At 38.3% G+C, this 23,743-nt stretch overlaps 1 protein-coding gene and 1 long non-coding RNA gene across 2 annotated transcripts in view; one reads left to right on the forward strand and one right to left on the reverse strand.

The window, feature by feature from the left end:
- Positions 1-5,358: 5,358 nt before the first annotated feature.
- The window catches only part of LOC134673925 (uncharacterized), a 58,307-nt gene continuing 39,922 nt past the window's right edge, over positions 5,359-23,743 (reverse strand). The window contains exon 2 of the long non-coding RNA XR_010099527.1: positions 5,359-5,459. This is a non-coding gene — a long non-coding RNA (uncharacterized LOC134673925). The remainder of the gene's footprint in view (positions 5,460-23,743) is intronic.
- LOC134673896 (NADH dehydrogenase [ubiquinone] 1 beta subcomplex subunit 3) lies at positions 20,706-23,181 on the forward strand. Its single transcript, XM_063531951.1, has 3 exons — positions 20,706-20,840; positions 20,973-21,105; positions 22,962-23,181. The coding sequence occupies exons 2-3, from the start codon at positions 20,978-20,980 to the stop codon at positions 23,137-23,139; spliced, it is 306 nt and encodes a 101-aa protein (XP_063388021.1). The 5' UTR covers positions 20,706-20,840; positions 20,973-20,977; the 3' UTR covers positions 23,140-23,181.

Here is a 23,743-nt window from a genome sequence, read left to right on the forward strand (position 1 = left end):
AATTCTTAGGCCTTTTGCACCATTCCACTAACCCGGGGTTAACCGGTTAAACCTGGAGTTGCCATGGTTACCACTACAATTTGACACTAGGTTAACGGTTTAACGTCTTAACCCCGGGTTAGTGGGATGGTGCAAGTGGGCCTTATGTGCCCAAGGGCCTTAGCATAGTTTAAGACGGCCCCGTTTCTAAGATGCTATAAATGTAAATAGAAGTTGGATATGAATCCGACCGCAGACGACAGCGGCAGACGACGTGTCGTGGCCTCAATGGCCAATATTACCACGTCACTTTTAAAACAAAGTCCCCCACCGCGTCTGTCTGTGTGTTTGTACCATCAGAAGTTTGGACTTATTGCCAGCCTTAATCTAGTGAAGTGGACGGAAACTGACACTGGACGGTAAACTGACGCAATTACCCTATCTGATGGCGACTGACACCCGTTCTCGGCAACCGATTGTAATAGCACGGACGGCCAGATGTTTACCTAACTCGTGGATTATCTTTCATGCATACCGGCGCACATATTCATGTACTAGCTGTTGCCCGCGACTTCGTCCGCGTGGAATCTTATCTTCAACATTTTACATCTTTAGTACCTACTACCTATAATTTTCATATCCAAGCAATGTTGAAATTAAGTACTTTTCTTTTTTAGCAAGTTGTATGAAGTTTTAAGTCAAGTGGATTTTGATGTTGGTTGCTGAAATTACTTTTCTTGTATTCTCATAATAGGTACCTATGCCCTTATACAAAGATTCAAGTTCCGCTCTCACAAAATATCTGATCTCCATACAAACTTTCAACCCCTTTCTCACCAGCTTGGGGGATGATTTTCAAAAATGCTTGAATTAGTTTTCATGTTTTTTAATTTAATACATTTTTTTTGCAAGAATTTCAAGTTCCTAGCTTAAAATTAAATTTACACCCCAAGACGAACTTTCATCCCCTTTTAACCCCCTTAGGGGTTGAATTTCCAAAAACGTTGCAATTACTTTTTTTTCTAATCGGCTATTATGTCTTTCTAAGAAGTTTCAAAGCATTTGTAATGGATTCAAACTTTGAATCCCATTTTAACCCTGTTAGGGGATGAATTTTACAAAACGCTGAAATTACTTTTCCTGTCTTCTAATAATATCCCTAAATACAAAGATTCAAGTCCACCACTCAAAAATTTTTTTGATATCCATACAAACTTTCAACTCCTTTTTCACCACCTTAGGGGATGAATTTTCATAAACGCTGAAATTATTTTTCTTGTATTTTAATAATATATCTTTTTACGAAGTTTCAAATTCCTAGCTTAAAAGAAAACTTAAACACCATACAAATTTTCATCCCCTTTTTAACCCTGTTAGGGGATGAATTTTACAAAACGCTGAAATTACTTTTATTGTTTTCTAATAATATCCCCAAATACAAAGATTCAAGTCCCGCGCTCGAAAAAATTTTTGATATCCATACAAACTTTCAACCCCTTTTTCACCACCTTGGGGGATGAATTTTCTAAAACGCTGAAATTAGTTTTATTGTATTTGAATTTGATACATTTTTACAAAATTTCAAGTTCCTAGTTAAAAATAAAATTTGCACCCGAAGACGAACTTTCATCCCCTTTTTAACCCCCCTAGGGGTTGAATTTCCAAAAACGTTTCATTCACTTTTTTTTGTAATCGGCTATTATGCCTTTCTAAGAAGTTTCAAAGCATTTGTAATGGATTAAAATTTTCAACCCCTTTTTAACCCTGTTAGGGGATGAATTTTACAAAACGCTGAAATTACTTTTTCTGTCTTCTAATAATATCCCTAAATACAAAGATTCAAGTCCACCACTCGAAATTTTTTTTGATATCCATACAAACTTTCAACCCCTTTTTCACCACCTTAGGGGATGAATTTTCATAAACGCTGAAATTACTTTTCTTGTATTTTAATAATATATCTTTTCACGAAATTTCAAATTCCTAGCTTAAAAGAAAACTTTAACCCCATACAAACTTTCATCCCCTTTTTAACCCCCTTAGGGGTTGAATTTCTCAAAATCGCTTCTTATCTCTTGTACACTTTATAAATGCAATCTGGTGTGCAAATTTCAACTTTCTGGCTTTTGTAGTTTCGGCTCTGCGTTGATGAATCAGTCAGTCAGGACACTTGCATTTATATATATAGATGGTTCCAAGCTTTATAGCAATGAGAATAAGGTCTTAATTAGGCTAAATTGGCAGCGGGTTTCAGCAATTACGGTCGAATTGTGTCTTACGGTCGAATCTTAATTATTAATAACGAAAGCCTTAAACGCCGCAAATATGCCACACTATAGTTCGTTTTTTTAGCATTAGAAAGAACTTGCAAGAAGGTAAGCGATCTTGACTTACCTTTTAATTGAAAAACGCATTTTAAAAATCAAAAACTATTACTTATGAAAGTAGAAGAATATAAATGATCGTATTATATTCATAATTGTTACATATTTGCCGTAACTTATTTTTAAAATGTGTTTTTCAATTAAAAGACACATCAAGATTGTTTACCTTATTTCTAATGCTAAAAAAACGAACTATAGGTAGTAGTATTTGCTGCTTTTGGTTTGGAGCTGTCAAAGCGCCTCATAGAGGCTTCTGGTGACCAGAGGGCTGGCGAATATTTTGCCCAACAAATCAGCATTGCCATCCAGCGGGGCAATGCGGCCAGCCTTCTGGGCACCCTACCGAACGACTACGACTTAGGTAAATTTTTTTATTTATAAGTTTTGTGTTTTTATTATGTTATATAAATCTTATTTCCAAGCGTTAATAACTAAAAGTTAAAATACCTACCCGAATAAACCTCTCTATTTCCACCTAAATATTTATCTCAATCTCGTTAACATCGTAAATCTCTGGCTAGGCTAACATACTTAATATTTAAACAATTAACACTTTTAAACACTCCTTTAACCATATTTTACTGACGAACGACGTAAAAAATCATAATTCATAAGGCTAGGTTCACACGGCGTAATTTTTTCCCCTATACCGTATACGGGATTTTATCGAATACCGTAGTAACAGCAAAATTTGTTTAGAGACGATCAAAATCGTCCAGATGGCTAGACGGCTTTCCCGCATAGACTCAGTGTGAACGACTTTGAACGTTTCCTTACAAATTTGGCTGTCACTACGGTATTCGATAAAATCCCGTATACGGTATACGGGAAAAAATACGCCATGTGAACCTAGCCTAATGCATCTTATGCGATTATAATAAAGCTTAAAATGTAGGTATATCTAAAATTAAGTTCAGTACGTTGGCAATTGGCAGTAGGGTCCTGAGTGTGCGAGGGGACGGAAACGAGCTGAAATAACATGCTCTTGCGCACCCTGTGTTCCCATGAATACAAGATATACCGGATATTGACTCTCGAAGCTCTTGGTCGGTTCAAGACAAAGAGTTATTATTGCCATGGTCCACAGTTCAGTCATTTAGGAAAAAAATAACAAAAAATTAAACGACAATCAAATCAAATCAAATCAAGAAATCAAGAGTGAACAGGCACCTTCTGGGCGAGCTCGCTCCATCGTAGGCCACGTCTACGCCTCGGCTAGTCTGTGGCCATGAGTAAGCCCATTCATAATAAAAAAAAAAAACCTCGCTACCGTCACATGAGCGTAAGGTGAAAAATGTATTCACTGTTCGTTACTTTTCTGTAATACAATCTTGTAATCACGAAACAGTATTAAACAGCGTCTTTCTCCCATCGTCCAGGGTCGTAATCACATTTTCTTTGGACATATAACACGTCGAGACGATACATCTGTAAAACGACTTGTAGTGCAGGGAAAAGTCGAAGGCACAAGGCGCGTTGGCGTTAGGTCACCAATGCGTTGGTCAGACCTAGTCAAAAGTGCATTCAATGAACCACTCCATGAATGTACAAGAAGGGCTACAGTATACGGGAAGAATGCCGACGGGTTGTGAAGCTTGCCACCGGCCCTGATATGACGACCACGACCACTCTGCCAAGAGTGTAACGACGAAGAAGTCACGAAACGGCCAAGCCACACATTTTGACTAAGGTGTAGAGTTGTAGTATAGTGTTAGGGCGTGTAGTTTCAAGTTTGGCTCTACACGAGACCTGATTACTTTTTGACAGTGGGAGCCATATGGTCTCGTCTTGGCAACACTTTACATGAAATTTTTTCGTGGAATAATCTATTCACAATTTTCTTCATCATACGTCATCATCATATCAGCCAGAGGACGTCCACTGCTGGACATAGGCCTCCCCCCAAAGCGTGCCACAATGACCGGTCTTGCGCCACCCGCATCCAGCGGACTCCCGCGACCTTCACCAGGTCGTCAGTCCACCTTGTGGGGGGTCTACCCACGCTGCGCCTTCCGGTACGTGGTGGCCACTCGAGAACCTTTCCGCCCCAATGGCCATCGGTTCTACTATTATAAATAATATAATGTTAGAGCCAAGTAGGACTATTTTACGATATAAACACATCACGACATTATCAATGCCTACACATTTCATCGCCGATATCTGCATGTCATGACCCTACCGAGATAAACAGAGTGAACAGACTGTCTCAAGTGGGGAGTCGTTGACTCATATGCGTTTGCGCAGAACAGATTACTGCTACTAGATGGAGCATTCGACTCGTGGCTATGGCTACTATTAAGGGGCCCACTGATTAACAGTCCGCCGGACGGTATCGGCCTGTCAGTTGTTCGGAACTGTCAAAATTTTGTTCTAACTGACAGGCCGATACCGTCCGGTGGACTGTTAATCAGTGGGCCCCTTTATAATACACATTGGCGCATTCCATTGCATTTAGGGTTCCGTAGGCAAAGGGTAAAAACGGGACCTTATTACTATTAAGACTCCGTTTGTCTGTCACCAGGCTGTATCTCATTGAACCGTGATAGCTAGACAGTTGAAATTCTCACAGATGATGTATTTCTCTTGCCGCTATAACAACAAATAATAAAAAGTATGGAACCCTCGATGGGCGAGTCCGACTCGCACTTGTTTTTTTTCATGTTTCCTTTATTTTAACATTGCAACTTTCAATAGCAGGCTGTTCTATTTATTTTACTGGTAAAATATGTGATGAAATATCTTTGGTATCTATATGGTCTACATTTCCTCTAAACACATAACAGTTGACCGAAGGACAGGTATTTTAATAGACCACTATCGCTACGTAAGGACAGGATATTAGTCATTTACCTGAGAACCCAACCTACATTATGACGACCGGTCTGGCCTAGTGGGTAGTGACCCTGCCTGCTAAGCCAATGGTCCTGGGTTCGAATCCCAGTAAGGGCATTTATTTGTGTGATGGACACTAATATTTGTTCCTGAGTCATGGGTGTTATCTATGTATGTAAGTATGTATTTATCTATATAAGTATGTATATCGTCGCCTAGCACCCATAGTACAAGCTTTGCTTAGTTTGGGGCTAGGTTAATCTGTGTAAGATGTCCCCAATATTTATTTTATTTATTTATTATAATTATTATTTATAAGATCTTTGAGCATTTACTTCTACAGCTTAGTGCTGTAATAGATTTTTCATTTTCTCATCAGAGGCACGCATATTTCACATGTAGTTTTCGTACCAAATATTCACGATTAAATCTCAAAATTGGTTCATTCTGTCTGATTTCACTCACGGATGCCCAAAAAGCCATTAGAATTTAGAAACATCATATATGACACTCTCTCAATTTATTATGAATTTTGATGCTGTCTTAAACTTACACTGAGAGAAAAGTACAACAAAAACACACTTACAATTACAAAAATAAACTTAATCCGGGGACAAGGAGAGTTAATTTAGATTTTATTCTAGAAATTCTAGACTAGTATTTTTTTATACAATTTTTTTTTTTATGTTTGACGATCCTTTTGTGAAATTCTTAGTGTTAAATTTGACATGTATAATAATCCAATTTTATTATGGAATAATATTAACATCAATAAATTGCTCTGATAATTAGATTAAGATTAATTACGATTCATAAGAGCTTGTTGCTAGGCCTACATGAATAAAGTATATTTTGATTTGATTTGATAACTAATAGTAACAAATTGACTTTTGCAATTTCTATTATCTGTTTGTTGAAATTATATTTGGGATTACTGAGCTGTTTGTAGAAATAAATAAACTTTACAGAAATAGTGAGACGTCCATAATTATTACTAAAACTTCATTTTTAGGGTTCCGTACCCAAAGGGTAAAACGGGACCCTATTACTAAGACTTCGCTGTCCGTCCGTCCGTCCGTCCGTCTGTCACCAGGCTGTATCTCACGAACCGTGATAGCTAAACAGTTGAAATTTTCACAGATGATGTATTTCTGTTGCCGCTATAACAACAAATACTAAAAACAGAATAAAATAAAGATTTAAATGGGGCTCCCATACAACAAATGTGATTTTTGACCAAAGTTAAGCAACGTCGGGAGTGGTCAGTACTTGGATGGGTGACCGTTTTTTTTTGTTTTTTTTTTACATTGTTTAATTCGTGGTGATGATTTTACTCTCAGTGTACTGTCAAATTTAGCAAACAAATTTCCGCTCAAAAATGTTCAGTTCGCGTATCTCTACCTCTAGATTCTATAGAGTCTAGAAAAACTAGTAAGTACCTACTGCGCATGCTGGGCTATTAGCGTTAAAACAAGGGTTAAAAAGCTGACCAACCGGTCTAGAAGAGCATACTCGACCGGCTTTAGTTAGGTACAATTTTAACTGAATAAACCTCAGTGAATATCAGTACCATTTTTTAGGGTTCCGTATCCAGCGGATAAAAACGGGACCCTGTGACTAAGACTTCGCTGTCCCTCTGTCTGTCAACAAATACTAAAAACAGAATAAAATAAATGTAGAAGTGGGGCTCCCATACAACAATCGTGATTTTATTGCCGTTTTTTGCGTAATGGTACGGAACCCTTCGTACGCGAGACCGACTCACACTTAAACGGTTTTTATATGATACTGTCTTGACCTGACAGGATAGCGATGGGATCGATGATTTCCTAACCTGAGGCTGACTCGAACCCTATCACTGGCATGTCTTGTGAGAATATAAAAAAAAAACAAATATCCTGGTCACGGCACCAAATTGTAAAACACCATGTGCAAGGTTCTCTCATTGCTATGGAACTGCAATTGTTATCACATTTTCTGGCATCTACATGAGTACACAAAACCCTACTTTTATTCGGTTCGGAGTGTCCGGTTTTAATTAAGATGCCATATACATATATGGTACCTTAAAAAATAATACTGTCCGACCTAAACCTTCGGCTGAACCGCTGAAACACAGAAACATGATTTTTGACCGAGCGTTAGCTAAGGTAGCCGTTTCAACTTGGGTGACGACTCTATACGACGTTGCATTCGTAACATTACTTACTTAGAATAAAGTCCTAGAATCTAGTTATAATGTAAAACATGGAAGATATTTCGATTAGTTGAAATTACCCCGCAGTTGAAATTGCCTCGCTGCTGTTAGCCTGTTATTATCGGTTGTAGGCTAATAGATAGATAGGTTGTCACTTCACAACCATTAACCATAACTCTAATACCACATGATTGGGTTTATTATGTTATTACGTTCAACATCGAATAGGTCTCGATAGGCATTTAATCAGTGGGCTAACCGGCCTGGCCGCAATCTAGCCTAGGTGTGAGGCTACAAGATACTTGCATAACTGTCCTCTGATAAGCATATAGAGTCATATCGAGAAAAGTCTGCAGGGATTTTGATAGCCCGCGTAGTGCAAGTGTTATTTATACGTCATAATTTCATAGAAGTTTGACGTTTAAAATAATTTTTGCACAGCGAGGGCTATCAAAATCGCTGCAGACCCTTTTTTGGTCTAACTCTAGGTATTTCAGGTAGATATTATAATATCACATTCACTTTCTATAGAAGGTGGGCCCTGAGTAAAGTACCTTATTACTATTAAGCTGAAAGTATTTCTTAATCTTTATTTTGTGAGCTTGTTCATATTGTCTGTATCTGTAATATAATTTTTAAGGAACTACCGAATGTTGTTTGGAGTAGTAATCTCACATGTCATCGTAAACATTGCAGCGCCATCTGCATTGAGATTAGCGCTTTTAAGCTCATTGTGCCGTATGTCTATCTAGTCTAGTAGTTTCTAAAAAAACCGGACAAGTGCGAGTCGGACTCGCCCACCGAGGGTTCCGTACTTTTTACAGTTGCCTCCAGAATCTCGCGAACTAAATTGACAGGTCAATGTGCACAAATGATACCACACTTTGGCCAGTGCTGTTCATATCGATATTTTCAAAAAGTTTGAATTAGAGAATATCGCGATAATTCACCGCTAGTGGCGCTACTGTTGCGCGGTTAGTTAAAATGTATGTTTAAGTTATTTTACAAATGTTACTTGGTATTTCGAAAATTGTGCAATTTTGTAATTGTAATGTACTTGTTGTAATGTATTTTGTTTTATTTGTTACGAAAACTTACAGTTAGAGTAACAAGTTAGGTGATAACATAGAAACAGTGATTTTGGCTCAAAATACCTACAAAGAAAAGGCCGGTCCAAACGGGGAAATTTTTCGTACAATGTGATTAATTTCTCATTTAATTTGTGTCATCTACCGGCCACATGTATAAAATTAAATCACCAATTTTAGATTTATGGCGACAACCGAGCTCTTGAAATATACAACTTGCCCCCAAACCTGCATACTAACATTGAAATTTGTCAGTTTCGCATCGGCACCTCCTGATTTGATCGGCAACGTTACAATCTTACAATCCAATCAACCACTTTTCTCGTCACATTCATATAAATCGAAATCGTTTCTGACCCCTTTATAATTATGACATGGGTAGTAAGTGCAATCACCTACTTATCGATATCATTTTATCGACATATACCCGTGACTATTTTTTCTTTGCTATTCCTGGTATCATTTTATTTGTCAAACTCATGTCAATTTAGTTCGCGAGTTTCTGGAGGCGACCTTAGTATTTGTTGTTATAGCGGCAACAGAAATACATCATCTGTGAAAATTTCAACTGTCTAGCTATCGCGGTTCATGAGATACAGCCTGGTGACAGACAGACGTACAGTGGAGTCTTAGTAATAGGGTCCCGTTTTACCCTTTGGGTACGGAACCCTAAAAAGGAAGTATTGTTCTATTTGTAAGATTTTTTTTAAGTTGACAATATTACGGGTATTAAAGGTTGAACCACACAGTCGCTCGTAAGTATGTTTGTTTCAAATATTATGTATGCAGTGGTAAAACTATATATAAATAGACTGTATGTACTCAACACTGGCGCCAACGCCAAACCAGATTACCATAACATATGCGGAAACTATGTACATCTATAAATATATCATTGCAATGTTGCAACTCATGTTTGGCTACTGAAGCTTCGTAAGTACTAGGTATAGTAAAATCACTCGCTGTTCATGAATACGTAGTGTGCTCTCTGTCACACCTAACCGCCGTAAGTAAGTGTGACAGAGAAAACACTACGTATTCGCGTGCAGCAAAGGTTTGTTTTTACTATAATAGATAATATCTAGAAGACCGAGCTTTGCTCGGAAAACTCATAAATGCGCGTTTTCCCAGAGATAAGACCTAGATCGATTTTACGTACCCGAAAAGTATAGCAAATCTCATCGACATCGTATGTATGTATGTATGTATAAACTCTTTATTGTACAAAACACAAAACACAAATCGTTAGAGCCGTTTCCGAGATCCCCTATATTTTTAACCGACTTCCAAATCCCAAAGGAGGAGGTTATCAATTCGGTTGTATGTTTTTTATTTTTTTTATCTTTATTTTTATTTTTTATGTTTGTTACTCCATATCTCCGTCATTACTGGACCGATTTTGAAAATTATTTTTTTGATTGTATGTATATGCATACAGATTGGTCCCGTTTTTGTCAAAATCCAGTTCTGATGATGGGATCTATGAGGAATCGAAGGAACTCCTCAAATCTTAAAGGCATACATATGGTGATTTTTGTGTTTTTATCAACAAATCAAGCATATACATTCAAAAACGTGACATTTGATGAAGTGGAACTGCTGATGATGATCAGAACGGAACTCTTCAACGACGCATAGTTCACCTTTGGCGATTTGTCCTCTTCGTTATGTTTGTTAAGCAAGTTAAGTTTTTAAGCCACAATTTTGTCAAGCTTGAGTTCTGATGATGGGATCCATGAGAAATCGAGGGAACTCCTCAAATTTTAAAGGCATGCGTATAGAGATTTTTGTATTTTCATCAGAAAATCAAGCATTTTCATTAAAAACTGTCGCATTTGATGAAGTGGAACTGCTGATGATGATCAGAACGGAACTCTTCAACGACGCATAGTTCACGTTTGGCGATTTGTCCTCTTCGTTATGTTTGTTAAGCAAGTTTAGTTTTTAAGCCACATTTCTGTCAAGCTCGAGTTCTGATGATGGGATCCATAAGGAATCGAGGGAACTCCTCAAATCTTAAAGGCATACGTATAGAATTTTTTGTGTTTTCATCATAAAATCAAGTATTTACATTAAAAACTGTCGCATTTGATGAAGTGGAACTGCTGATGATGATCAGAACAGAACTCTTCAACGACGCATAGTACATGTTTGGTGATTTCGAATTTCGATTTGGACTTGGACTGGGACCCGGACTCATACCCGGATCCGGTTCGGACCCGGACTCGGACTCGGATTCGGACCCGGACTCGGACCCGGACTCGGACTCGGATTCGGACCCGGACTCGGACCCGGACTCGGACCCGGACTCGGACCCGGACCCGGACTCGGACCGGGACTCGGACCCGGACTCTCACTCAGAGACCCGGACCTTGACCCGGAAAACCACTATAATACCTGAACTAAATAAACCACTATGATTACCTACCATAAAATGTGGGTATGATGATGCCAAACCCCTCCCGCTCAAACTCCCGTACACCGCACCGCATGCGCCGTTAAGTGGGTTAGGTTAGGTTTGAACTGCGATCCTCACAGAACCGAACAAAAGTGGGTTAGGTTTGGTTAGAACTGCGAGTCTTACAGAAACGAAATGCTACTAGAAAAGTGGGTTTGATTAGGTTCGAACTGCGATCCTCACAGAACCGGACTGCTATCAGAGAAGTGTGGGTTAGGTTAGGCTAGAACTACGACCCTTACGGAAACGAAATGCTACTAGAAAGTACTGGTTTTACCTCCTTTTCTACATAGTGCACCATCTACCATAATCTTTCACCGGGCCCATAGAAGTCGGTTTTTTTTTCTTAAAAATTATTTTACCTAGGCACCTACCAAAAACAATGCGGACGATGATACAAATTCGCAATTAAAGACAGATATACAAAAATATACATAAACCTACCATACTAGCTTGAGTGGTTAGATTAAGTATTAGTTACACATTTCATGTAACCGCGGCGCCGGCGCACGGTCCGCTGCGTTCTTCTCGAGTTACGAAGCGAAGCCCTTACACAAGGCGTCATTCATATATTACGTCAGACGATTTTTGCCAGAATTTGACCCCCTCCCTCCCCTATGTAAGAAAAAATAAGAATAGGCCGACCGCCAGCCCCCTGTTCAGTATTTATTACGTAAGAATCTGAAGGCAAAATGATTTCACATTATGGTGCTGTTTTACCGCTCTAGAGCGGTAATTAGCACAATACGTACGTACGTACGTCCTTTGACGAAAATTTAAAGAGTCACCATAGGGTTACCTGTGTCCTTGGAATAGATTAACATAGGTATACAACCTATAGCCCTTGGGCTTATTGTAAGCCTTAATTACATCCTCAGTGAATTAATTTATATCTCATATCTATTGTATATAACCATGAAAACCTTTGTCATGCGAAATCTACCTTATTGTTTACGCTATAAGGTCTAAAATTGGCTGTGTTTGTGGTTTGTGATTGTGGATGCAAAGCATGTCGTTAGATTTCATTATGCAGCTAAGGTCTAGGTGTTAATATTAATACATCACCTTATATTATGACAGCATTATCGGCTTTTGTATATAAGGCTTGAGCATAGAGAAATATAGCTAGAATAAAGTGCTCACTCCATACATCAGTGTTGGTAACAAAACGACTATTATTTTCGCAGTCGACATCTATTAGCATCGAGGAAGGAAGCGCTGGTGGCCTAGCGGTGAGAGCGTGCGACTTGCAAATCTTGCAATCTGGAGGTCGCGGGTTCAAACCCCGGCTCGTATACCAATGAGTTTTTCGGAACTTATGTACGAAATATCATTTGATATTTACCGGTCGCTTTTCGGTGAAGGAAAACATCGTGAGGAAACCGGACTGATCCCAATAAGGCCTAGTTTACCCTCTGGGTTGGAAGGTCAGATGGCAGTCTCTTTCGTAAATCGTGGGATTAGTTGTCAAGCGGACCCCAGGCTCTCATGAGCTGTGGCGAAATGCCGGGAAAACGCGAGGAAGAAGACGTCTATTAGCATCGAGTAGCGGAATTATCAGTGCCGCTACTGTAAATGCCCTGGATGCCAGCCCTTTAAGCCAAATCTCATAGAAAAGGGGTCATAGCTATGATGGCGCCATCTATGTAAACCTTTAACAGTTGCCAACGCTATTGAAAATGATTTCAATTCCTTCACCGGAATAAATTGGTGTATTTTAGCTAGGGCCAGGACCTGAGAACGCGCGATCAAACATTGAACTCGAATAGGTGTCCTAATTGACATTCTCGCAAGTTCGATATGTTTGATCGGGCATTCGCACGAGAAAAATTCGCTCGAACCTGGCATAATCGCGTAGGCGCTTTGTACAGTGCCATCAGATATATCGGAGCGGCTAAAGCGCTCGCAAATATCTGAACACGCCCCTATTGTCAGAGCGTTAGAGTGCGTGCTCAGATATTGTGAACACCTTGGACGCTCAGATTAATCTGATGGCGTCTGTAGAAAGACGACTCCTAAGTTCGAAAGAGGTTGGAATTTTGAAGTTACGAATCAGAGGGCCTCCCTGTCACACTTACGTACGAATTTACAACTGCGACAGAGAGGCAACACGTCGAACGTGATTCGCGGTAGGCCCTCTGTTACGTCTGTTTTGAAAGTCACAACCTATAACCGCTCGACTGCGGTCGTGTAGCTCGTGTAGGTAACTGTAACTGTTTAAGATCTAGAAAGTGTTAAATGGGTAGTGTAGTGTGCTAGAACAGTTAGTCAAAGAACGGTGCCTATAGCGGCATAAGACCTAACTCTAGGTATTCCCGCGGTGCACAGAGATATGGCGTTGTAAAAATATACCGACTTCACAATAAATAAAGTTTAAATTGTTATCATTTAATTTTATGGTTTAATCTGCAGTTGCCTTCACTAAAGTCGGACTCGCTCACCGAGGGTTCCGTACTTTTTAGTATTTGTTGTGATAGCGGCACCAGAAATACATCATCTGTGAAAATTTCAGCTGTCTAGTTATCACGGTTCATGAGATACAGCCTGGTGACAGACAGATGCGCAGACGGACAGTGGAGTCTTAGTAATAGGGTCCCGTTTTATTTTTTACCGGTACCTAGCAGCCTAACTCAATTCCCGGACACTTTGCGTCTGAAAGGTTGTATAATAGCGTTACTCGTCCCGGCGCTGGAAATGGACGTAATTCGATCAGGTGCCCTTTAGTTAGATCTACCAATAGCCGATAATTAGGGTTCCGTAGCCAAATGGCAAAAAACGGAACCCTTATAGATTCGTCATGTCTGTCTGTCTGTCTGTCCGTCCGTCCGTATGTAACAGCCACTTTGTTCCGAAACTATAAGCACTATATTGTTGAAACTTGGTAAGTAGATGTATTCTGTGAACCGCATTAAGATTTTCATACAAAAATAGAAAAAAAACAAAAATTTTTAGGGTTCCCCATACATAGAACTGAAACTCAAAAATTTTTTTTTCATCAAACCCGTGGAGACGTATCCATAGATACAATACGTGTGGGGTATCTATCTATGGATAGGTCTTCAAAAATGATATTGAGGTTTCTGATATCATTTTCTTCTAAACTGAATAGTTTGCGCGAGAGACACTTCCAAAGTGGTAAAATGTGTGTCCCCCCCCCCCCCCCCGTAACTTCTAAAATAAGAGTATGATAAAAGTAAAAAAAATATATGATGTACATTACCATGCAAACTTCCACCGAAAATTGGTTTGAACAAGATTTGGTAAGTAGTTTTTTTTAGGGTTCCGTACCCAAAGGGTAAAACGGGACCCTATTACTAAGACTTCGCTGTCCGTCCGTCCGTCCGTCCGTCCGTCCGTCTGTCACCAGGCTCTATCTCACGAACCGTAATAGCTAGACAGTTGAAATTTTCACAGATGATGTATTTCTGTTGCCGCTATAACAACAAATACTAAAAACAGAATAAAATAAAGATTTGAATGGGGCTCCCATACAACAAACGTGATTTTTGACCAAAGTTAAGCAACGTCGGGAGTGGTCAGTACTTGGATGGGTGACCGTTTTTTTTTGCTTTTTTTTGTTTTTTTTTTTGCATTATGGCACGGAACCCTTCGTGCGCGAGTCCGACTCGCACTTGCCCGGTTTTTTATACGTCATAAACCGTAAACCGCAATTTTATTATGTTACTTGCTGTTACGGAACCCTTCATGGGCGAGTCCGACTCGCACTTGGCCGCTTTTAAAGTCGAGACAATTCGAACAAACCTAAAAACGATTAGCTTGCGTTGTTTTATCACAGAGTTTCTATGGCCAACTCCTGAATCCATCATGACAACAGCTCGTATGGTATCCGATATGGTACCATAATATTGCATTGTCACCCAACTTACATTTATGTATGCAAATTTTCAGCTCAATCGGAAATCGGGAAGTGGCTTAAATTTAGCTTCAAGATTTGACCCACACCACAGAATAAATAATAGTACTAGGTACCTACAGAAGACTCACTCTCTAATAAAACGCGTCTGTTACGATCAGGACAGATATGGCCGCTAGGTGGCGACAGCGCCACGCGCGGCTTATGGCTAACTACCAAAATTGGTGTGGAACGGATGTACTTTTAGCTACCTGTTGCAAATCGACGAAATAGCGGAGTGAGCCACGCCTGCGCACACTAACTAACCAACAAGCTTACATGATAAGCTACAAAAACATTAGAAAACTAAGGGATTCAGATCGAAGGTCATTGGGGCATGGGATCTCCTTAATGGCTCCTCTACACGATGGACCAGCGCCGGCCACTCCAAGGGACGCAGCCATGCGGTAGAATGAGATAGCAATATCACTTGCTCCATCTAACGCATAAATGCGTCCCTTGGAGTGGCCGGCGTTGGCCCATCGTGTAAAGGAGCCATAACATTGTGGACGATGGTAGGCCCTTATCTAGAGCGTGCTTCCATGCACTTACAATGTGAACGAGCCCTTATAAATATTTAACTGACCAGTTATTACCTTGTCGCTTTTAACACTGACCAATTCTACCTACCGCAGAATTGGTACGTTACCGCGACAAAGTCCTATAAAATATCCAAGCTGTTTACTCTTTACTAATTCAAAGCTAGAGGCATGCTGGCGCCAAATACGTCACCGCCATTTTTACAGAATGAGGTAGCAAACGAGCACACGGACCATCTAATGATGGATAAATATAATTAAAGTAAAGTAAATACCGTAAAACGGGGTGAGTAGGTTTCGCGGGGAGAGTTGGGTTATGAATGGGGAGAGAAGGTTTGAGAAGGTGGTGAGAAGGGATTTATGGGGCTATAGTAATACGCATAATAAAAAAAAATCGATCCAACAATCTTCCAAAATCACCTTTGTATGAAAAACCCTCTCACTCCAAATACGAGGCACTACGGGGTGAGGTGGGTTTGCCTCTTTATCGTCAAAGTTATGAAATGGAACTACCCAAAATAAAATACAAACGTCCGAACCACTTATTATATACACTATTCAGTTTTCACATGTAAAAATAAAATTTTATCTAGGTTTGAAAGTCAAATTTCACCCAACTCACCCCATTTTACGGTACACTTTATTGCACCACAAAGAAAAATACAATGACAGATTTACAGTGTAAATAGTGTAATAATATACGTAGGCGTATTTAAAATGTTTATCTGGGAGAGCGAGCTTTGCTCGGAAAACATATAAAAACTCAAAGCGGCGCGTTTTCCCAGAGGTAAGACAGCTAGAAAACTCCCATATAGCAAATTTCATCGAAATCGTTGGAGCCGTTTCCGAGATTCCCGAAATTGTCGCAATAGCCGCTAATCTCCACATCGCCACATAGAGGCCGTTATTTACCGTACAGTAGGCATAGTTAATGGATCTGCCGCAAACACTTTAATGGGCCTAGTTAAGATAACGACCGACAGCTGTTTTATCTCTGGAGACTGGCGACCATTTTAGTTTTATTTATTACACATTATTATTTAGTTTCACTGCGTATATAGGTATACCTATATCTCTTTGTTGTACATATATGGTGCTTCAAATCTTGTAACTTAAATTTGAACCACTTCCGGGTGTCTGATTGAGCGGAAATTTCGCATACTTCCATATTTCCGATGACAATGCAATATGCTAAGATGGAGCTGACTCCAGCATTTATATTTATTAACCTTTCTATTGAGACTGGAGGGCATATACATTTGTGTTAATGTTGAATCAGTTGACAATAAAAGGAATATGTGTTGCTCAACATTTGATGGAAGATAATTGAGAAGTTAAACTGGTTAAAAATAGCATTTATACTGTAGTATGTAATTATACGAAGTAAAAGTATATAATACTTGCCGAATGCACCTACAGTGCTGGACCAAACTAGCTACAGGCTGGGCCCCACAGGACGGATCTCGGGGCAGAAAAAGACCAAAACGGAGATGGCAGGACGACCTTGACAAATTGTGTAAAGAGTGGCGGGAGTGTGCATCGGATAGGACCAAATGGTGGGAAAGAGGGGAGGCCTTTGCCTAGCAGTGGGACACTCCCTATAAACTAGTTAAAAAACGCTTGTATATATTTTTTTTAATTTGTTGTCTTCTAACAGCCTTGATGAATGAATAAGATATTTTTAAACACTTTAGTGGATTTATATGGTTTGTTTGCTTTCTTAATAATTTCTGCAACTCTCTATCTTCTGCTATTTGTCTATATTTCGACCTATTTTACTAGGACTTGAGTTTAGTTTGGTGCTAGAGACATCACTACCTCCCAGGGTGCATTCTACAGGTTGAAAATCACAGGCCTGCGACCCAAATCATGGTCATCTTACTTGGCACTCAATTGTATCTTTTAGCACTACATCCTTTCATCTTTTCTGTTTATCTCTGTCTCTTTTACCGGGGATGGAAAGTTGTAGTGTTAAATTTATTATTATGGTAATTGAAGTGTCTTCTTAATGAAACACTATTTACGGAAAAATAAAGGCTTAAATACAAATAAAATAAATTGAAGTGTTTTCATATCAACATGTATATTTAGCTGACTATCTGGTAAAGAAATCTATCATTCAACTTATGAAAAGTCATTAAAGAATCTCTATCTATGCGGAAGGCAGGTTGGAGAGCAATCCAAGTTAAAATGATTTATGGCGGTCAAGACCCTCAGTCATGAGGTTTCGACGAAGAAGAGAAATAAATAAAATCATGCAACATATACAGACACCATAGCTTCAGCCCATCTTAGTAACTATTTGTATGTATAGTATTATATCATTAGCCAAATGAAAATCATAGTTTTGTTTGTTTGCATTATTTTTTATACTTACCAAATATATATTTTTAATTTTTTGTATTTCTAACTGTAGTCTAGGCAGTGACTGCATAATTAATTAATTATTTTTAGATGCAAAGAAGTTAAATATATTTGTTATTATTTTGTTCCAATGTAGGTAAGGTACCACGAATTCATTATTAGTGCTAAATGATTGTATTTCTTTTGATACCTAATAGCTACCTATATGTGTATTATTAATTATTAATTAGGTACAACAAAGAAAAACAAAACAAACAATTATATTATACAACTTAAAAGTATTCAACTCAAAATGTAGTTATATGCAAATCATAGGTCAGATTGAGCAATCCCAATAAAGATGTAGGTTTATCCCGTATGAAATTGAAAAGGGTACATCCAAGTTCCGGGATACACACCGGCTGCGATCATATATAACCAGGATACCGCCTTTAGGAACATTACCGTTCAAATTCTCGGGCCAAATTAGCACACATACACAATTACGCCTACATTCAAATAAGACGACGCGTTTACAGAGCCTGTAATCAAAGCTGGTAAACGAAATAATAGTCATCTTTATTACACTAATGGTACATAGCTACGTGTAGATGAAATGCATATAATGTCAATAACTACCAATCAGCGACATTAATCCGCTAATAACCTTCTTGCTGTACGTACTGGCCGCTGAGAGTTCGCGGTCCATATTTGATTAGAATATGACTTGGACAGGGACAGGTTTATGCCATACATTGAAGAACCAGTCAAATAATTCACGTATAATAATTTAATGCAGATTAAAAGATAACTAGTTAAAATGTTATGAAATGACAGACTAACTCAACATAAGTAAATATATCATTGTTGTATAAATGTATTCCGCTATAATAAGTATTTTATATATTTTATTATCAATCTGTATGGCAGTGCGAATTCACGTTCAGGTATAGTCTGTCAGTTTTTCTAAGATCAAGTACGCCATAGTAAATGTATGGCGAACTTGATCTTAGAAATCGGACTGGCTATACAGTCTGCAAAATTTACACGGGTACACGAATCGGGTCAAAAATATTTGAACAGGCGGAGTCACAATAAATCCCCACTTTTAGTTCAGAATATTTTATATGTATATAGCCGGTCAAGCAAGTTTGTCAGTAGAAAAATGTGCAAAATTAAAATTTTATATAGGACCACAGCCGTTCGCGCGCTTACATTTTTTAAATTTGCCGCTCTTATAATATTTTAAACTTTCGCGTTTTGAACACATATTAACTCACATTATACGAAACGAAACTGATTTACGTCGGTTAATCAAGGTAATTAAATATAATTCGCGTTAGGCCCGTCTATAATGTGAGTTAATATGTTTGCCGCTCTTTTCTACTGACGGAAATGGCTTGAGAGAGAACCTACATATATGTGACAGTAGAGGGTGGATTCAGATGAAACATTTTCAGATAATGTGTGTATTTGTTAAATTAATTCAGTGAAAGCATGATAGGAAAAATGTATCTACATATAGGAGACCGGGTATGATTATCTCACGGGTAATATCTCATGAATAGAACATATTCTAGATATCTTGCCAGGCATCCACTCAATTTTATGTCTCTCTAATTGGACAGCTTTTTTCCATAGTTCTCTGCGAATAGCATCTTGTGGGAATCTGAATGGAAAGTAATGTAAAATGACAATACCAAATTTGATTATTAATTTGAAATAACTAGGTAGTTTTTTATAGCCTCATCTCATGAAATAAAAAAGGAAAATACAAATCTGTAAGAAGGAATTTATTACGACATTTATAATTATATAGAAAATACCAAACACAAGTTAATAAAATAGTCTACTTCATTTAGCATAACACCATCCCTATTATCCTCGCAATTTAAAAAGTCGTATGTTGTTATGAAAGTCGTATGCAGTTGTTACGTTTTAGCTTAGCACGGTAGTATTGAAAACAAATCGTCATGTTTTTTCCAAATTCTACTGAAGTAATCTGTTTACTACAAGTGAAAAGTGGTTCCACTGTCCTTGGTATGAACTAAAATAACTTCAGCACCACTTCACGACACATGAATATATTTTTAATTACAAAATAACGTTGTTTTTATAAATCAATTTAGCCATTTGTCACTGACTGTCATCTCGGTCGTACTGAGATTGCCAATCGAGCAGTTTGTAAGTACCGCCTATCGCGGGGTAGTTTGCGTTGGGTCATAATTGAGCGGACAGAATACTTCCATGTATAGCATTTCGCTGCACACCGGTATTTAATTTCCCGTGGTGCAGTCCGCATCCGCAACATCTTGACATTATTTTATTTATTAAAAGGAAGTCTTCCACGCATTCAAGTACCTAGTTAAGTTATAAAATGTTTCTGATTTTATTTCAAACAAATTCGGTAAAACACAGGTAAAATAGACCTTTTCGAGGGTCGTGAGAATAAAAAAATATATCTCACCCGGGCGCGGTTTGTCCGGCTGGACCGCGGCAACCCCCGCCGCCACCGCCAGGACCGCTACGATGTACTTCATTGCACTAATTACTACACATATCTAGAAACGTTACAAACTCCAGCTTCTCAAGCACTCTATAAATATCCACTCTTATTCTTGTTTACACACACGGGAGTACACTTCATTGATCCCTATGAAGAGTCGAAAGCGACCGCGCACTAATGTAAACAGATAGAGTGTATGTTAAGTTTAGACACTGTTTTAATTTATAATTTTATCGCACTTCATGAATTAGGAATAAATGCTTTCAGTCGAAAAGCTCGGGCCGCAGCGTTCAGCGCGCAACAACAACCGGCCGTGAACCGACGATGCGACTGAATATAGGTGCAAGTGCAGCTGCAGATAAAAACACAAACACGGAAGTAGCAAATTAGCCAACATACTGGAAATAATTTAAGGACCTTGTATACAAATAGCAGCTTTTGCAGTGATGAAATGAGGCGTGTATATTTGTGTCTCAAATAGTTTAGCCTTAAACAACTGTCACTGTGTCACTGTCACAGCTGTCAAAACAATTGTAATTTTTTCTAATTTTAGACTGCGATTACGACCATTTTTTGCCATATAATTATTTAATTAAAAGTAGGTTTCGTTTGTCTTTATTTTAAAATATTAGGCCGTTCATGAAATATTACTTCATTCATAATAATTTAGAATACAAAATTATATAATCAATAGAGGTTAGTTCTGTATTCTTCTTGGTCGAATTTTCAGGAAGGATGGGCGGACATGGTCACGCACCTTACGTGGTCCCTGACCACAAGCAGTTCCAGGTGAAGGGGATCCCGCAGCTGGAGGAACTGGAGAAGGCTTTGGCTCAGAAGGGATTAAAGGACCCCTGGATCAGGTCTGAATCTTGTTGCATTTAAAATCCCGTGTTTTTTTTAACTTGATAGAGATAATAATAGGTCTTAAAATGTAATATCCTCCTATACAGGAGAAGGCATGTGTCATTTTCTTTGTATTTATTCTATTATCAGAAAATGTTACACATTTTACTACTGATTTTCTTTAGAATTAGTGTTGAACATCTATGCCTAATTCTTCATTAGTTTACGTCATTATAACCAACTTTGCCCGCATTTAAAAAAAAAAGGAATTTCTTTATAAAAATATATAGCATTATATTATGACCTTTTTTTGTTCAGCACTTCCGTAGTGAGCATCAGTTTAATTGAAGAAAAAATGTTTGAATTATGTCGTTACCCACTTTTATGGCGTTTTAGAACGCGGGCAATGATATCCGGGGTTTGTGCCAACATTGCCCACATCAATTTGATGTTCAAATACAGTATATGATAACTTGTACATGTACTAGTATTGAATCAAGACAAGAGACTGCACAGTTACAGTGTATATACAGACAGAACAGTTACAGTGTAAATAGATGTGAAACTGCCAGCACTATACTGCAAAACGTAATTCAAGACCAAAAAAAGTAAGAAATGTTGCCACTTTTTTACTAGCGCGTCTTGTATTTATGTACAAATAAATAAATATAAATACAATAAGAAAATACGTGGGATATGGAAAGTACACTTTGATGAGCGTTGTAAAGAAAAAGGTATATGGTACAGGACTATGCAGTGTGAACCTCCTCATATTCCTTGGTTTATGAATGCTAGGTTAAGTAGGAAATTAATTAAGATAGGATTAAGACTTCGTTCAGGACACATTCCTCTGGAAAAGTTCGCTTTTATGATGAAGAAAGTGCCATCCCCAAACTGCGAAGCTTGCAATGTTGTAGAGGATGTCCAACATGTATTGGTGGAATGTGTGCGGAACGAAGGTAATAGACAATTGTTAATGAAGTCACTAAATCTTAATAGGTTAGATGTAGGCGTATTTCAAAGCATTTTGGCTGCACCAATCTCTGAAGAGGCAAAGGAGATATATTTATTTGTGTATAATTATATTAGTCAGTATACTGTCAGGCCGTAGATGATTGTAATTTAGTTTAAGGTACGATGGGACTGGCGTAATCTTAAGATTAAAAGTCCCTAAATAAATAAAGGATTTAAAAAAAATAAAAAAATAAAAATAAATAAAAGTACTTTTTTAAATAGTAGGAGTAAAATTACTAATGAATAAATTATCTTAGCGTGATTATTTATCAAAAGGAATTTACAATTTTACAAACAAATTATTGCAATGGCAACATTGTCTCACTTTTTTTGGTCTTGAATTAAGTTTTGCAGTATAGTTTGAATTTTCGACTTTTATCTCCATACTTTTCCCTGATAGATAGATAGATAAAACATTTATTTGGATGCTGCAAAAACACACTATTTACAAATAGGTACATTACAAATAGAACTTCTTCTTCTCCTTGTCCTTTTTCCATTATTTGGGGTCGGCTCTCCTACTTATATTTCGCCAGGCTTCACGGTCCTGGGTCGTCTCAGGTGTGATTTGGGCTTCTTCCATATCCCTCTTCACTGTTGCCAGCCATGTCAGTCGGGGTCTTCCTCGTCGTGATTGCGTGGGGAACATATCTAGCACCTTACGTGTCATGTGTTCGGATTCTCGGCGCATGACATGTCCAAACCATCGGAGTCACCCTTCGGTTAATTTTTCGGGCAAAGGTCTGACTTTAAAACTACCACGGACGTAGGTACTAGTAGGACGTAAATTGCAAATAGAACAAAACTAAAATATGTACAAAGTGCAATTCAACTTAATGAAAATTATCTAATTTTCCAGAAACGAGGCGTGGCGATACAACCCCGGTTTTGGCACGAAATGGGGTCGCGCGAGGAAAGTGTTCTTCCGAGGCTTCCCCATCGGCCTGGGCCTGGCGCTGATCACCGCCGGGGCGGAGAAGATGCTCGGGGAAGGTCACGGAGACCACGGCCATGAGGGAGAGGGCGGACATCATTAAATTATTGAATGCAGTGTTACTAAATAAAATTATTGATAGTTTCATGTTTGCTTGCTTTATTTAGACTCCAGTACAGTCAATAAGTTAATATTTGTCACAGTGACAAATCAAACAATAAAATCAAAAGTGTACATGTGTGCCCGGCATTTTCATTTCTGAGCCACCTTGTTACCAGAACTTAATGTTTTGTAGAAAATTTATGTTCCCACATGACTTTAGGAGTGGAGACTTTATCTAGCTGACCCGGTTGTGGGATAATCCGGAAATAAAAAAAAATATCCTTATTAACTCGTTTATTAACATTCTGGAACAATTTAAATTACAAAATACAATTACATCTTACATACATCTGTTCAATTGCTTCAACTTAAAACTATTAGTTGTATTAATTTTTATTTCAATACAGTTTTAATGTAACTTGAAAATTAGACAACTCTATTCACTCTTCACATTTAACCTCACATTATAAGTATCTATGTATAATTGTGGCTTTCCGTATCAAAATATACCATATGAAAACTGCATAAGGTACAGTCAACAACAGAGCTATGAATACAGGCAAAGTGCCAAAAATATGTATACACGACCTTAATGTACAGGCAAT

The sequence above is a fragment of the Cydia fagiglandana genome, chromosome 19 (genome assembly GCF_963556715.1).
Source record: "Cydia fagiglandana chromosome 19, ilCydFagi1.1, whole genome shotgun sequence".
Lineage (NCBI taxonomy): Eukaryota > Metazoa > Arthropoda > Insecta > Lepidoptera > Tortricidae > Cydia > Cydia fagiglandana.